At 49.4% G+C, this 15819-nt stretch overlaps 1 protein-coding gene across 1 annotated transcript in view; it reads right to left on the minus strand.

Annotated features, from left to right (window-relative positions):
• PTGES (prostaglandin E synthase) overlaps positions 1 to 10669 on the minus strand; it is a 30804-nt gene extending 20135 nt beyond the window's left edge. Inside the window, exon 1 of the mRNA XM_033123764.1 lies at positions 10320 to 10669. Coding sequence (XP_032979655.1) covers positions 10320 to 10353 — 34 coding nt within the window. The 5' untranslated portion in view covers positions 10354 to 10669. The remainder of the gene's footprint in view (positions 1 to 10319) is intronic.
• Positions 10670 to 15819: the final 5150 nt, after the last annotated feature.

The raw sequence follows: 15819 nt of genomic DNA on the forward strand, positions 1-15819 counted from the left end.
TGAGAAACAACGGCTTGAACCGGAGTGTGGGGGCGGGAGGCGGAAGAAAGGGGAGAAAAAAAAAAGACTGGCAGCTGCCCGTCAACAAACCAGAATAATTCGGGGCTACGTGCCAGACTACTTGGCTGGGCTCCCAAGACCAGCCTGGTCCCTGAAGCCCATTCTTGAGACAGTCAAACTGGCCTGAGGGATGATGCCATCCCACTTCAGGACAGCATTCAGCTGGGAGACGGCCACAGGGTCACTGGGCATTGCCCTCACAGCTGGCACTGGGCTTATCACAGACGCCATGGTATTTAATCCTCCTGAGGATATATGACTTAGATCCATTTTAGATATGTGGGGTTAGGGGCTCAGGTTGGTGGCTGTACTTGCCCTGGGTCCCTTGGCTGGGCTTGATCATTCTTGTCACAGAGGCAGTACCGTTTTAGCCGAGGGACAGTGAGCTCAGGCCCAGAGGAACCTGTATGTGGTAAACGCTTCAAGGGGCAACAACTTTTCATGTTGTCATTTAAGGTCCCTTCCACTTTCTCCATGTTTCCCTGAGTCAAGAAATTCCCGGAGAGCTTGTCCCATCCTGGGAATGAGAACTAGGACGCTTGCTCAGCTGTAACGTCCAGTGGTGACAAAAGACCAGATAGCCACATGTGGAATATTATCCAGCCATGGGAAGGAATGACGCCCTGCTCCGTGCTACAATGTGAATGGACCTGAAGAACATTCTGCTGAGTGAAAGTAGCCAGACACAAAGTGCCACATCGTGTCTGATTCCATTTATCTGAAACGTTTGGAATCGGCAGATCTGTAGAGACAGAAAGCAGACGGGCGGTTGCCAGGGCGGAGGTGGAGTGGGAAATGGGGCTGACTGCTTACAGCATACCAGCTTTTCTTTGGGGAAGATGAAAAAGTTCTAGAAATGGACAGTGGTGATGGCTGTACAACAAGGAACATACTTGAGGCCACCGAATGGCACATTTGAAAATGGATAGTTTTATGTTAAAAAAGAAAAAGAAAGAAGAAAAGCCAGGGCCACTGTCTTGTTCACGACTCTATTTCCAGGCCTAACATGGTGTTTGCATAGAGCTGTACTTAGTAAATATTTGTTGAAAGACAGACCTCCTGAAGGTGTGCGTGAAGTGCTGGTGAATTTCTGGGGCCGGGTGTGGGGCACACCCCCTTCTCCTGTCTCAGGGGAGAGAAACAACATGTGGCTATTCCAAGTTCTGACCCAGCGTGGCCCCTGATGGAACCCACCTGTTCCTCCTTGAGCTCTGGCCTCAGATCCCGTTATTGATGCACAGAGCTGTAGTCAGGCAGGGAGCATTTCCTGAATGCAGCTTGGGGACACGACACAGCTGACAGGAGAGGCAGATGGGGGAGGAGAGAGAGGGGAAATGTTTGTCTTAGCACAAACCACTGCCAAGACATTTCCAGGGAAGCCGCTGTCACCCTGTGTGTGGCTGTCCGTGTTGGCTCCGGGGTCCGTGAGAGTCAAGACCATCCCATGCCCAGGCTGCCCGTGCACGCGGTCTCATGCACACCGCCCACCAAGGCTGTTTTCCTGTGGGCAGTTCCAATGTCCAGCTCTCAGCCACATCAGGAACCCATTTCCTAGGAGGCCCTGGAGGGGAGTTTTGCATTCCTGGGATCAAATTCAGCCTGCAATGGCTCAGGGGACAGCTGGTTGGGGTTTTCAAATGCAGGAATGATGGGAACCCTTCCCACTTCTTCAGCAGCCTCCAGGACCCGAAACTTCCTCAGTTCCCCAAGAGGCACCACCCCCTTTCCCTCAGGGCCCTTGTCACGGAGACAGTATTTTATGACTGGATTTTTAAACTAATCAACCCAATATGTCAGATGCTGAAATTGTCAAGGGGCTGAAGTGCGTGCCTCCTCCTTTAGCTCTGATGCAAGGGTCGAATCTGCAACTCCCTGATGGTCCATCTCAATTCGAACCCTGCCAGTCCAGGGAACTATGTCCAATAAAAATAACAATAACAATAGGAACAGCAGCAGCTGTCATGTATTAGGCACCTCCTAGGGATCAGGCATCGTCACATGCTTTAGGGAAAAATCCCGCCTTGTTTTATCTGCAGCATTATCACCCCGTATTACGGAGCATGATCAGGCCCATTTTATAGATGGAAAAGTAGGCTCAGGGCTATGAATGACCTTCTCTAAGGTCACAGATCCGGGCAGAGGTGGAGCAGTCTCTAGCCAGGGCCCGTGCTCTTAACCCCCAGAAAGAACTGAGGTTTGAATTCAAGCCAGCCGTCCCCTTCTTGCACAACTCTCAAAATTCCTTCCTTGTGCTGAGCTGGATCTGCCCTTCAGGGCTAAGAGAACATACAGCTCCTGTCCCCTCCCCACTGCCCTTCACAAATTGGAGGACACCCTGGGTCCACCCTAAATCTCCACTCCCAAGCAAAACAGCTTTTATGCCACCAGCTTATACTTGGATCCCATGTTTTCTAGGCCCCACGACCCAGTCTGTAAGGGTCCCTCTTAAAGGGGCCATAACCCTGTGTGCCAATGAGCCAACTCAAGCCAGCCGGGCACCATCAGCCCTTGCTGGAGACCCCTCACTGCCACCAGCACAGGAAGAACAGTGACTCCAAGCAGGTCTGGTACACGATTTGTGGGGCTCAGTGCAAAATGAAAATACAAAACCCCTTGTTTGAAAGTCATTAAGAGTTTCAGGATGATAAGAGCCTGGAACCCTGTGCAACTGCACGGAACTGGCCCCAATTCGAAGCTGAGGGTGACTCAGCATAGGGTGAGTAAGGAAGGCATGTCCTAATCCAAGCCAGAGAAGGATAACATCAGATCTTGATAACTCCTGTCATCATCTTTATCTAATATAATGGATGCCAACATTTTAGTATAAATCAGAACATGAACAAATACAGCAGCCAGCATTTTTGAGCTCTTCCCCTGAGTCAGGCATCATGCAATATATATATATTTTTTTTGTTTAAAGATTTTATTGGGGAAGGGGAACAGGACTTTATGGGGAACAGCGTGTACTTCCAGGACTTTTTCCAAGTCAAGTTGTTGTCCTTTCAGCCTTAATTGTGGAGGGCGCAGCTCATATTCCAGGTCCAATTGCCGTTGCTAGTTGCAGGGGGTGGAGCCACCATCCCTTGCGGGAGTCGAACCGGCAACCTTGTGGTTGAGAGCCCACTGGCCCATGTGAAAATCGAACCGGCAGCCTTCGGAGTTAGGAGCACGGAGCTCCAACTGCCTGAGCCACCGGGCCGGCCCCCGCAATATTTTTTTAAACAATGTTTATATAATTTTCACCCTGTGCCCAGGAAATATTAACTTATTTAATCTTCACAATATCCGGTTGAGGTAGGGACTACTATTCCCATTCTATAGATGAGAAAACTGAGGTACAGAGCAGTCGAGTACCTTACCAGTCATATAGCTAATAAGTGGTCTCGTAACAACCTTTCAGGGTAAGTACTCATAACACTGTTACCTCCAGTTTTCAGAGAGGCTTCCTGAGGTTCAGGGAAGAGAAAATAACCAGAGGGAAGAGATCACGAGTGGAGAGTTCAAATCCAGAAGCACACAGTTGCAGAGCCCCTTTGTGGTCCAGCCTTAACAGGAAACACGTCTGTAGTGTGCTGAATAGCATCCCCCCAGAAGATATGCCAAGTCCTAACCCCCAACTTCCGGTGACCTTATTTGGAAATAGGGTTTGTATTAGTCAAGATTCTCCAGAAAAATAAAACCAATAGGGAAGAGGGAGAGAGAGAGAGAGAGAGAGAGAGAGAGAGACAGACAGACAGACAGACAGACTGAGGGAGAGAGAGAGAGAGAGGCGAAGCGAAAGAGGTATTTATTATGAGGAATTGGCTCGCGCAATTGTAGAGGCTGAGAAGTCCCACAATCTGCCATCTGCGGGCTGAGTCCACTGATTCTAAGGCTAATCTCATCCAGAAATGCTCTCACAGACACACCCAGAAACCTCACTTAGTCTGGGCACCCTGTGGCCAGTCCAGCTGACACATAAAATTAACCATCTCAGGGTCTTTGCAGATGTAATTAGGTTAAGAATCTTGAAATGAGATCACCTTGGATTTAAGGTGGTCTCTGAATCTAATGACTGGTGTCCTCATAAGAGAAAGGGGAGGGAGGGTCCAGACACAGAGGAAAAGGCAGTGTGAAGATGGAGGCAGAGATTGGACTGATGCCGGCACAAGCCAAGGATTGCCAGCAGCCACTGGAAGAAAGGCATAACGAGAGCCCCTCAGAGTCCCCAGAAGGAAGCGGGGGTGGATTTTCCTCTACCCCTCCAGGTTCTCCCAGGTGATCTAATAATTAAATCGACATGAGACAGATTAACAAGAGAAAAAGCTGAATTTAATTACATACATACCTAAGGGAAGGCCACATACATGACAGGTTCAGAGACAGTTAAAATGAGGATTGTAGGCCATTCTGAGGTGAGGATAGGTAGGGCGCCTTGGGGGCTCCAGGAAAGTCATTCACAGGAGGATAAGAAGAGCAGAAGTCCAGCATTAGAAGTTTGCCCTGTGGCTATAGATAGGTCATAAAAAGTTATTTCTGGTGATTATGGGCAGGGCTCCAATTTAAATTCTTTTAGGGAGAGGCAAGTTTCTCATGAGCTTGCCGGATCTCAGTTGCCTTCAGCCCAAAATAAATCACATACCAAAGTAGCACACCTTAGGGAGACCTTTTCTGAACCCATCAGAACCAACCCAGCCAACAGCTGGATTTCAGACTTCTGGCTTCCAGAACTATAAGAGAATAAAATTCTGTTGTTTTAAGCCACCCAGGTTGTTACAGCAGGCCCAGGAAACGAATACAATGCCTCTTGTGTTTCTAAAAGTGTCTGCATGTCCACAGGACGTGTGCGCCTACTGGTCGTCTTTCCAGAGAGTGCTTACTTCACATAATTCAGCCAAAGACTAAAGATTTATTCCACTGATACTGTCAACTTGAAAATAAATCTGCAGACCCCTTTCTGGATCCCCAGAGGCCCAAGGACTGCAGGTGAGAAGTGTTGTCTTGGCTCAACAACTGGTTTACAGACAAGGAGCCAGAGGGGAGGTAGCTTCCTTGGTTGTGGTTAGAGAGCGAGAAAGGTCCAGAGCCGTCCAACAGAGACATAATGCCACCACAAGCGCACATCACATAGGTAATTTACAATTGTCTAGGTTTCGAAAAATAAAGTAAAACAGTGAAATTAATTTAAATAATCAGATTCGTTTCCTGTGGCTGCTGAAGAAAATGACCAGAAACTTGGTGACTTAAACCAACAGAAATGGGCTGGATGGCTCAGTTGGTTACAGCGCGAGCTCTTAACAACAGGGTCGCCGGTTCAATTCCCACATGGGATGGTGGGCTGCGCCCCCTGCAACGAAAGATTGAAAACGGCAACTGGACTTGGAGCTGAGCTGCGCCCTCCACAACTAGACTGAAGGACGACGACTTGACTTGGAGCTGATGGGCCCGGGAAAAACACGCTGTTCCCAAATAAAAAAAAAAAAAAAAAAAAAAAAAAAAAAAACAACCACAGAAAAAGGCCACAAATCTGAAACCAAGGTGTCAGCAAGGCTGTGCTTGTTGCCATAGCCACAGCCTCAGGGGAGAACCTATCTGTTCCTGCCTCCTCTGGCTTCCTTTCCAGGGGCTCCTGCAATTCCTTGGCTTGTGGCTGCTTTGCTCCGATCTCAGCCTCGGTGGTCATACTGCCCCCTCCTCTTCTCTGGGTGTCTGTGTCAAATCTCCCTTTGCCTCCCACTTATCAGGGCACATGTGACACATTTGGGGTTTCCCTGATTAACACAGGGTAACCTCCTCTCAAGTCCTTTAAATGAATCACAGTTGCAAAGGAAGATCCCCTTTGCATATAGGGTAACATTTACAGGTTCCAGGGATTAGGACCCAATATCTTTGGGGAGATATTATTCAGTCTTCTATAATAATATATTTTATTTAACCCAGTGTATCCAAAATATCCTCATTTCAACCTGTAATCAGTATTTTTAAATGATTAATGAGGTGGTTTACTTTTTGTTTATAGTAGGTCATCAAAACCAGGCATGAGTGTTAGGCTCATGGCACATCTCCATTTGGGCTTCCCACATTCCAGGAGCTCGAGGACCATACCTGGCTTACGGCTACCCCACTGGACAGTGCAGCTCTAGAAAAGCTGCTCTGAGACTTACTTCTTTCTTGTGTTTTATTTCTTTAAGACACATGGTACAAAGGTTGCAGATGTGATTAGAATCTCAGATGAAACACAGGCCTTTCGTTCAGACCACAAGGCTTGTGAATCAAGATGCTGAAGCTGGGGGCCAGCCCGGTGGCCCAGGTGGTTGGAGCTCCGTGCTCCTAACTCCGAAGGCTGCAGGTTCAATTCCCACATGGGCCAGTGGGCTCTCAACCACGAGGTTGCCAGTTCGATTCCTCGAGTCCCACAAGGGATGGTGGGCAGCGCTCCCTGCAACTAAGATTGAACACGGCACCTTGAGCTGAGCTGCTGCTGAGCTCCCGGATGGCTCAGTTGGTTGGAGCGCGTCCTCTCAACCACAAGGTTGCCGGTTCAACTCCCGCAAGGGATGGTGGGCTGTGCCCCCTGCAACTAGAAAACGGCAACTGGACTTGGAGCTGAGCTGCGCCCTCCACAACTAAGACTGAAAGGACAACAACCTGACTTGGAAAAAGTCCTGGAAGTACACACTATTCCCCAATAAAGTCCTGTTCCCCTTCCCCAATAAAAAAATCTTTAAAAAAAAAAAAAGATGCTGAACCTGTGTTGAGGTACGTGCCCAAACTGTGGGCTGATTTTGAGCAAGCTGGACTTCAAGGTCAACTCTGCAAACCCCGCAATTCCCAAAAGAACAGCCAAATTCCTCTTCCCATCTGTGATAATAGTGCCAACCTAGGGGTTGCGTTTCACATTTTGAAAAGCGCTGACATTCTGTGACCACCTCATATGTTAAATCTTCTTATCCCACTGTGAGAAAAAGGGAAACTGAGGGAGGCCTGGAGATGCCAAGTAACCTGTCATGATGGCCCTGTGGCTGGGGAGCAGGAAGGAGCACAGGGCCTGAGCCAGTGCCTGGTCACTGTCAGGCAGCACCGCCTTCTAGCTGAGCACCATACTTCACCTCTCGGAGCCTCACTTTCCCCATCTCTAAAATGGGCATGGTCACAGGCTTTCCCTAAGGATTACTGAGATCATGCAGGTAGCACGGTGAATTGTGCCTGGCACGAATTAGATGTGCACTAGCTCTGCTGTTGGTGTTGGTGCTTTAACAACCGAGAATCAGCCTGGCCAGTCTAATTCTAGAAGCAGAGCTGGGGGGCTGGGGATGCATGTGTGAAGGTCCGCCCGCCCTCCACCAATAATGAATCTGGGGATGGTCCAGACTGGTGAAGAACTAATTACCTCACAACAGGATATGCGTGTACCAGGTGAGGAGAGAAGCATACAGGAGAAAGGGGTGCTTTTGTTGGGTCCCCCAGGAACCTGACTGGCTGGTTGGAAGCCAGGGGATGTACTGGACAAGCCCAGAATTGGGCCCTGCCTGAGCCCCTATGAGGGGGGGGTCCCCCTACCCACACAGGTGGACACCCATCTCCCATTTCCTGGTCCGCCCACGTTCGCCACAGCTGATTGGACAGCGGAAGGCACCTGACCACAGGCAGTGGATGCGAGGCTAGCCAACAGCCAATGAAATCAACAGCCGGGGAGAGCTCTGCCCAAACCTGCTGCTCAGGTGTGAACAGAAGACACCCAGACCCAGCAATCCCTCTCCTGGGTATCTACCCAAAACATCTGAAAACATTTATACATAAAGACACATGTGCTCCAATGTTCATTGCAGCTTTGTTTACGGTGTCCAAGACATGGAAACAACCAAAATGTCCTTCGATAGATGAATGGATAAAGAAGTTGTGGCATATATACACAATGGAATACTATTCGGCGGTAAGAAAAGATGATATAGGAACACTTATGACAACATGGATGGATCTTGAGAATATAATGCTGAGCGAAATAAGTCAGACAGAAAAAGCAGAGAACCGTATGATTTCACTGATATGTGGTATATGAACCGAAAACAACAAAAGAACAAGACAAACAAATGAGAAACAAAAACTCATAGACACAGACAATAGTTTAGTGGTTACCAGAGGGTAAGGGGGGTGGGGGGGTGGGAGATGAGGGTAAGGGGGATCAAATATATGATGATAGAAGGAGAACTGACTCCGGGTGGTGAACACACAATGGGATTTATAGATGATGTCGTACAGAATTGTACACCTGAAACCTATGTAATTTTACTAACAATTGTCACCCCAATAAATTAAAAAAAAAAAAAAGAAGACACCTAGAGAGAGATGGAAAGGTGGGCATGGGCGCGGGAGCCCAGACACAGCGAGAGGGGCTGAGCTCAGCGGCTCCAGGGGTCCCTTTGAGCAGCAGGAGCAGTGAGTGCAAAGGAGGTTGACAAATAAGCCCCTCCGTGAATCCGCTTGGGGTCCTGGCCAGCGCTGGGGACCTCGCCCAGGAGCTTGCCCCTGTACTTGGAGCATCCTCACCGCAAGCCCCTCTAATTCCAGGATCCTCAGTGCGGCCCTAGCAACAACACAACGAACAACTACCACCGACTAGGCCTACTTAGCGTGGGTCTGCCACCTGCTCTCCTGGGCACTGGGTCCACTGGAAGCCAAGTCCCCTACGAAGGCTATTTTGGATCCTGCTTGTCTTCTTGGTACCGCATGGTAAGCCATTTTTTGTGCCAGCTTCTCACTGCTTCCCTGCACCCTCTTAACCCGAACTCCTCCGCCATGAAGGCCTCCTTGCTCGCACCTTGCCCTAGGAGCCGAGTCCTCCCTGGCATGGGAAGCACAGTACTGACCCAGACAAGCCCCTTGCAACCCCTCCTCACTGTGTGTTTCCTACCAGGCCTTGTCTGGGCATAATTCTGACCACACGGACCCATCAAAGGCCACTAGGGCTGTGGGTGTGTCACCGTTGAGCATGTTGGAGGCAGCAGCTCAGAGAAGCCAACCAGCACTCTGGGGAGGGGGCCGGCCCCCAGGGCTGAGCAGGCACAGTTTAGACAATGTAAGGCCTGACAGAAGAGAACAGCCTCCTCCCACCCCCTGATGGGGCAGCTGAGAGCTTCAACTTGGGCTGGGAACACAAGCTGGGCAGTAAAACGAGTGAGGCAATAATAATTATATAACAAAATGAACGAGAATGACAGCTCACTTTACCTGCCAGACACCGTGCCCAGTGCTTTATAAATATTAGCTCTTTTTCCTCTTATAACAATCCTGGGAGGCGGGTCTATCATTATCCCCATTTTAGAGATGAGGAAACTGAGGTTCGGAGGAGTGAAGTGACTCGACCAATTTCTATGCTGAACCACAGCCATATGTGTAAAGAAGACTCTTCAGAGACCCCAAGGGAGTAGGACCGGCTGAGAAGGGACTGATGCTCAGAGCAGGGTGTGAGGACCCATCAGGTTGGCCTCCCACGGGCCCAGCTGGAGCTCTGACCTCCCCCAAGACCTCCCGTTTCCAATCTGGACTGTCCATCTCAGAACTGCAGTCGAGTATCACAGGCTCTATAATCAACTCTTCAGCCCAGAGCACTGGGCTGGGGGTGGTGTTCCAGAGTTCTGAGCTTAGAGCCCAGAAAGGACCAGTTGTGTCCTTGCCGTCCCCCACCCCCAGCACAAGCTGCAGCCAGGAATCCAGGTAGCCCAGTTTGACATCCCAGGAGACACTGGCCCTCCTCTCTCATCGTCAGCGATCCTTTGCAGCCCTGGGGATAGCACAATTTTTGGTCTCTGAATTGCACATGATCCTAGAAGAAAAAATGCTTCTTCCTCCTGGCTGAATGCCAAGCTTGCACCCAGCTCTCAGTCATTCCCCAGCTCTGCACAGATTGATCCACACACCTGGAGCAGGTGACGGTGGCAGGCCTGTGACCAGAATGCCAGGACGAGTCTCCATGGGAACCAGGGATGTGTGAGGCCCCAGAAGAGCCATTTCTGAAGGTCATAGAATTAAAGATGGAACCCGGAATGCCCAGCAGAGGTGCCTTGCTCGCTCATTCATTCATTCATTCATTCAACCTCTGAACCCTGAGCGTTCAGTGTGCCATGCTGTGCTGCGTGCTGAGGACACAGAGCTTACATCAGAGGCGCCCAACATTGGGAGCGGTTTGGAGCTCCCTGGGCAGACTCTCCAACAGTGACCTCTCTCCAAGCCAGGCCTGGAGTTCCTCCGAGCCAGCCTCCACCCTCCCTCTTGCCTCTTACCCTGTCCCCAGGCACCTCTGCCTGAGCTCATCATGCGGGGACGTCAGTGTTGTCAAGTTGGAGGCCTCAGCCAGCTCGAAGTCCAGGGGGCTTCGGGTTCTTGCTTTCTCTTCCCTCCCTCTCGAGTATGACTCAGGCAGGGCTGTGGTGAGCCTCTCCACTTTGATGCAATCGCTTTCTTCACTCCAACCACAGGCCCTGCGAGGGGGCCCCCTCCTCTGCCCCTCAACCCTCTGAAGGTCAGGGTTTAGAGCTGGACAGATGAAGACCCTCTCCTCAGCTGGGGATCAAGGGTCAAGGTCAGACCTCAGGAAAGTGCCACAATGGAAGAAAACCTCCACTCCAGAGATACCCTCTGTCCAGCGTTGCTAGGACCTCCTCTCTCTTCCTCCATCACTTCCTTCCTCCTCCCCCTCCCTTCTCCTCCTTTTCCTCTGCTCCAATCAAGAAAGTGTCCTCATAGCCAGTCAACTGGTTAGTGATGGAACGTATGATTTTTCCAAAGGGCAGCTGTATGTTTGAAAAAGAAAACCTGGTACTAGCCCATTCATTCATTCATTCATTCATTCATTCATTCACTCACTCATGGAGAGGCAGTAGAGCGGTTAAGAGCATGGGATCGGGAATCCGACAACCTGTATGTGTGTCCCAGCTTCACTGCTTGCTGCCTTTGCAACCTGGACCACTTCCCATCGTGCCTCCATTCCCTCATCTGGGCTGTGGTGAGGACTCGGGGGACGCTGCACCCAGGGGGGCCAGGGCAAGGTTTTGATTAGCTGCGGTGCCCAGCAAGGAGGGTTGGCACTTTCCTGAGGGCACTGGGGAACCTTAGGGGAGTCTCAGGCGGGACAGTGACCTGGTCAGAGGGGGTGCCAGAGGAGAGGGGACGAATGAGGAGGCCGGTGCTATTGCCCAGATGAGGTGATGGGCCTGAGAGAGATGAAACAGAGAACTGACGCGACTCAGTGATAGCCTGGCTGTCAGGTGTTAGAGACAGGAAGTGAGAAAACAGAATGTCAACAGAAGTCAGAATAGTGGTTACCTCTGGGCAGAAGAGGGGTTTTGATGGGGAAAGGACACGAGAAACTGCCTGGGCGCTAAGAAATTTCTGTGTATCCATCTGGGTGGTCGTTACAGAGATGTCTACAGAGGTAAAAATATTTGTTGAGCCGTGCACTTACGATGTGTGTATTTTACTTAGGTAAATTGTATCTCAATGAAAAAGTAAAATAAAATTCCAAGGCCCAAGTCACTTACTTGAACAGCTGAGTGGATGGAGCTGCCATTTATTGCGTTGGCAAGCCTTGGAAGAAATTCTGACTTGGGAGAAAAGATCAAGAATCCGGTTTCGTGTTTAACCAATGCTGGGCATTTCAGTTGTTCCCAATGCATAACAGTGCCAAGTATAAACAGTCCAGGCATAAACAGTGCAAGATGAACGTCTTTGTGCATTCAGATAAGTTCCTACAAGTGGAATTTCTAGATCAAAGTGTATAAGCATGTTTTTAAGATTTTTGACTCACACTGCCAACAAGGTTTTATCAATTTGCATTCCTACCAGCATTCATTCATTTGTTCATTCATTCCTTCACTGAATGCCAACTCTGTGTCAGGAGCTGTCCTGGGTCCTAGGGACACTTGGCCAACAAGACAGGGTGCCACCCACTCCCCTCGCTGGAACTCCCAGTCTGGGGGGAGGAGTGTGGGAAGAGGGACCCTCTTGTTCAGAGGGGTCTATTGAACCCTGAAGGGGTGCATAGACTGAAAACGGTTGCCTACATTCTTGGCCCGAAACCAGCTGTTTTCAGGGATTTGTCTTCTGTCCTTAGAGAAAGATATGTTAGAGAGCCAGAGCTGACAATGCTGTAGAGGAAAGAGCTCCAGCGGGGCAAAAGCATTCTAGGAAAGGGAACAGAATGTGCAAAGGTCCTGCACTGAGGAGTACAGGGCAGGGGAGCAGGGCCAGGCAAGGATTTAAACCCAAGGGCAGTGGGAACCACAGGAGCATTTTAAGCAGCCAAGAGATTTTTTTTTTTTTTTTTTGAGATTTGGTTTTCTTAAAGACCACACTGAGTGCAATAGGAGAAGGGGTTGTGGGGATGGGGGTGTGGCTGAAAGTCCACTGAGTGAGTGAGACGTTATCTTGCCCAGGGAATTTAAGTCCCCTAAACCCACCGGGCTTCACAGCAGTTTATACACCAAAGAAGCGTGGCTTTTAGGCCTCAAAAGCTAATGTGATCTTAGTTCATATTGACGGAGGTTCACTATAAAAGACATGGAGAGATGGCTAAGATACATAGTAACTTTGTCCCGAAGTTCCAGAACAAAACTATTGTATCAATCCCGTTTTTGTAAAAACGAAAGCAAATATCCACACATAGGGACAGCCACACATCTGTATAAAGAGAGAAAAAGGTCTGGAAGGAGGAATTCCCTGCCAGTAACAGTGCTCGCTTCTGGGGAGGAGGACCAGAAAGGCGACGGTGGACTATCTCTCTTGAGTTTACATACTTCTCTATGGTTGCAAATGATCACAGTCTCCTATTTCCCACTCTCCAGCCTTGCTTTAACTTCCGGTTTAGAGGAAACATAGGGGGTGGAGGAATAAGTTGAATGACATCAGGAGGCTGCAAGAGACAAATATAAACAGTGTGGCTTTCCCGGACTGAACACTTGGCCCAGTCTCTCCCAAGGTCAATCCCACGTAAAGGGGCGCACTGACCTAGAGCCTCAAGGTCATACAGTTAGACGCAATGCCAGGCTCTGGACTGAGGACCAGTGTGCACAAACCAGTTGTAAAGGACAATTTGGCGTTCAGTGGAAAAATCTTAATAAAACCTTGTTTTAGATAAGATGAGAATTTTCTGAAATGGAAACATGGAAATCGCTGACTGATTGAAGCGGGTCATAAAACAGTACATTTTGTTTTGTTCCCCAAATGAAATCTCATTAAGGTAATTAAATCAGCCTCTCCTAAGAACAATAAACATTCTCTTTTAAACCACAGCATCTCGTCATCCAGTGAAGGAATCAGTGGTTGTGTGAGATCTCCATCAGAAAACAAAACCCTTATAAGAGTGTGTCCATGCCTGGTAAAAGATCCAGAAAGATCTTTTGATCCCTTTGAACAGCCACGATGTCTGGGTGGGGATGTGATATTTTTGGCTTTTTTTGCTTGTTTGTTTGTATTTCATATTTTTTTCATGCACACGTCCTGTTTCTGTAATTTTTTTAAAAAAGATTTTATTGGGGAACAGCGTGTTTTTCCAGAGCCCATCAGCTCCAAGTCAAGTCATCGTCCTTCAATCTTGTTGTGGAGGACGTAGCTTAGCTCCAAGTCCAGTGGCTGTTTTCAATCTTTAGTTGCAGCGGGCGCAGCCCACCATCCCATGCGGGAATTGAACCGGCAACCTTGTTGTTAAGAGCTTGCGCTCTAACCAACTGAACCACCCAGCAGCCCCAGGTTGCTGTAATTTAAAAAAAAAAATGTTTAAAAATATACACAAGCATTATGGGTGCTTATTTCCTAAAACTCTCAAATCAAAAGCAGTGATGGGTGGCAGACGGAGGTTCCCCCACCCTCCTCTGGTGGACCCTTCCTTTGGTTGCTCAGGGTTTTTCAAAACCTCTGTGAGGTCTGAGGTGGAGGAGATGCCTACCAGGAAAACAGAACCTGCATAGGGTTCCCCAGTGCTGTGCGCTCCCCAAATGCGTTGGCGGGGAGCCCTGCGCCCTGGCTTCGCCCTTGCAGCATGGTCCGGCAGGTTGTGCGTGTCGGTTGCTCTGGGCTCTGGAGTCCCATCTGGGTTCCCCTTGCGACCTTCTGGACTCGGGCCATCTGGCGTGGCCTGATTGCACCCATCGAAAAGGCGAAGGGTTCACCAACACCTGGGAGCCTCTGGGGGATGGGGGCGTGGTCTGTGCCAGTGCGCTTCCAGGCGCAGCAGGACTCTGAGCGCAATGGGTAGCAGGGCAGGACCCCAGCTGGGACCAGAGGCTGGGTAGACCAGGTGCTTCAGCGACTTGGCGCTCAGAGTGGCCCAGACTTGGGTTCAAATCCTGGCTCTGCCACTCTGGAGTTGGAGCCCAGCAGGCAAGGTGTTTCAGGTTCCCTAACCTCCTTTGCTGAGCTCAGTTCTCTGCCAAGGAAACCACCTACCACTTCTTCTCTGTAATGTGGGCAGTAGCTGCCACCAGGCTGTCTGAGGATTAAATGAGGGGCTGTGTGCACAGGACTTCCCTCGAGCTCCTGGCCAGGTCAAATTCTCACACAGATGAGCAATTTTCATTCATTTTGGTTCAATTCAAAGTCTGGTTTCCCATGACAACTAAATGCAAGGCTTAATTCTTAATTAGCTCTTGGATTAAAAGAAAAACAACTCTAAAGTACACATAGCGGGATAATTGGGGCAATCTGAATGGGGACCATATACTAGGTAATATTACCGTGCCGAAATTAAATTGGCTAAGGTGGTGGTAGTGTGGTTTCCCAGGGTTATCCTAACCTTAGCAGCTACCTGACGAAGGGTTTAGGTTTAATGATGTCTGCAAATTGCTTTCAAATGGGTAAGACAAGAGAAAGAGGAGGCCTAAGGCGTTGACATTTGGTGGGTCCAGGAGACGGCTACGTGGGTGTTTGTGGTAGTGTTCTTTCTGCTTTACTGTAGGTTCACACATGTTTTTCCCCCAATAAAATGCTGTCAATTTTCTAAGAAGGAGGGTCTTGCTTTCTTGTCGCATCAGGAATGGGGTTGGGAGCTTTTCTCTTCCCCCCACCCCATCACTCTCAGGGTCCCCAACTAAGGTATGTGCTGTGTGTTAAACATGTCGCGGGCTAGCCTGGGAGCCTCACCACTTCTTAATGCTGTTCCCAGGGAGAACTGCTACCAGCAAACTTTCAGAAGCCCAACCCCAACCTTGCTGGGCTGGTACGGCCTGGATACGCGTTCAGGATCACGTCAGTTTGGGCCTTGCTGGCCACTGTCCTCCAGCCTCCACCAGGAGCCCCTCTGAGCAACGTCCCCAAGCAAAGGCCCACACTCTTTGATTAGCGTCATAAATAACTCCACCTACTGTAAACTGACTTCACCAAACCAGCTTCTTTTAGAGTTGTGCTTCTGGGCATTTGGGGGAGTTGTCACAGTGACCTTGGACGCTATGCTAAAACTATAGGACTTCCCCCAGAACACACACACACTCACACTCACACACATGCATTTTGCGTGGCATGTCAAGGAGCTGACAGAAGCTGTGCCATCCACCCACTGGCCCTAGTGAAAATTTGATGGGCTAGACAGAAATGGGAAGCAACCTAAATGTCCATCAACTGGGGAATGGAGAGACAAAATGTGATATACCCTTACCATGGAATACTATTCAGCAGTAAAAAGGTATCTACCGATAAATCCTACAGCATGGATGACCTTCCAAAAGGTTATGCTCAGGACACAAGAGACCAGCTATTGCATGGTCTGTTTATATGAAATATCTAGAGAAAGCA

The sequence above is a fragment of the Rhinolophus ferrumequinum genome, chromosome 12 (genome assembly GCF_004115265.2).
Source record: "Rhinolophus ferrumequinum isolate MPI-CBG mRhiFer1 chromosome 12, mRhiFer1_v1.p, whole genome shotgun sequence".
NCBI lineage: Eukaryota > Metazoa > Chordata > Mammalia > Chiroptera > Rhinolophidae > Rhinolophus > Rhinolophus ferrumequinum.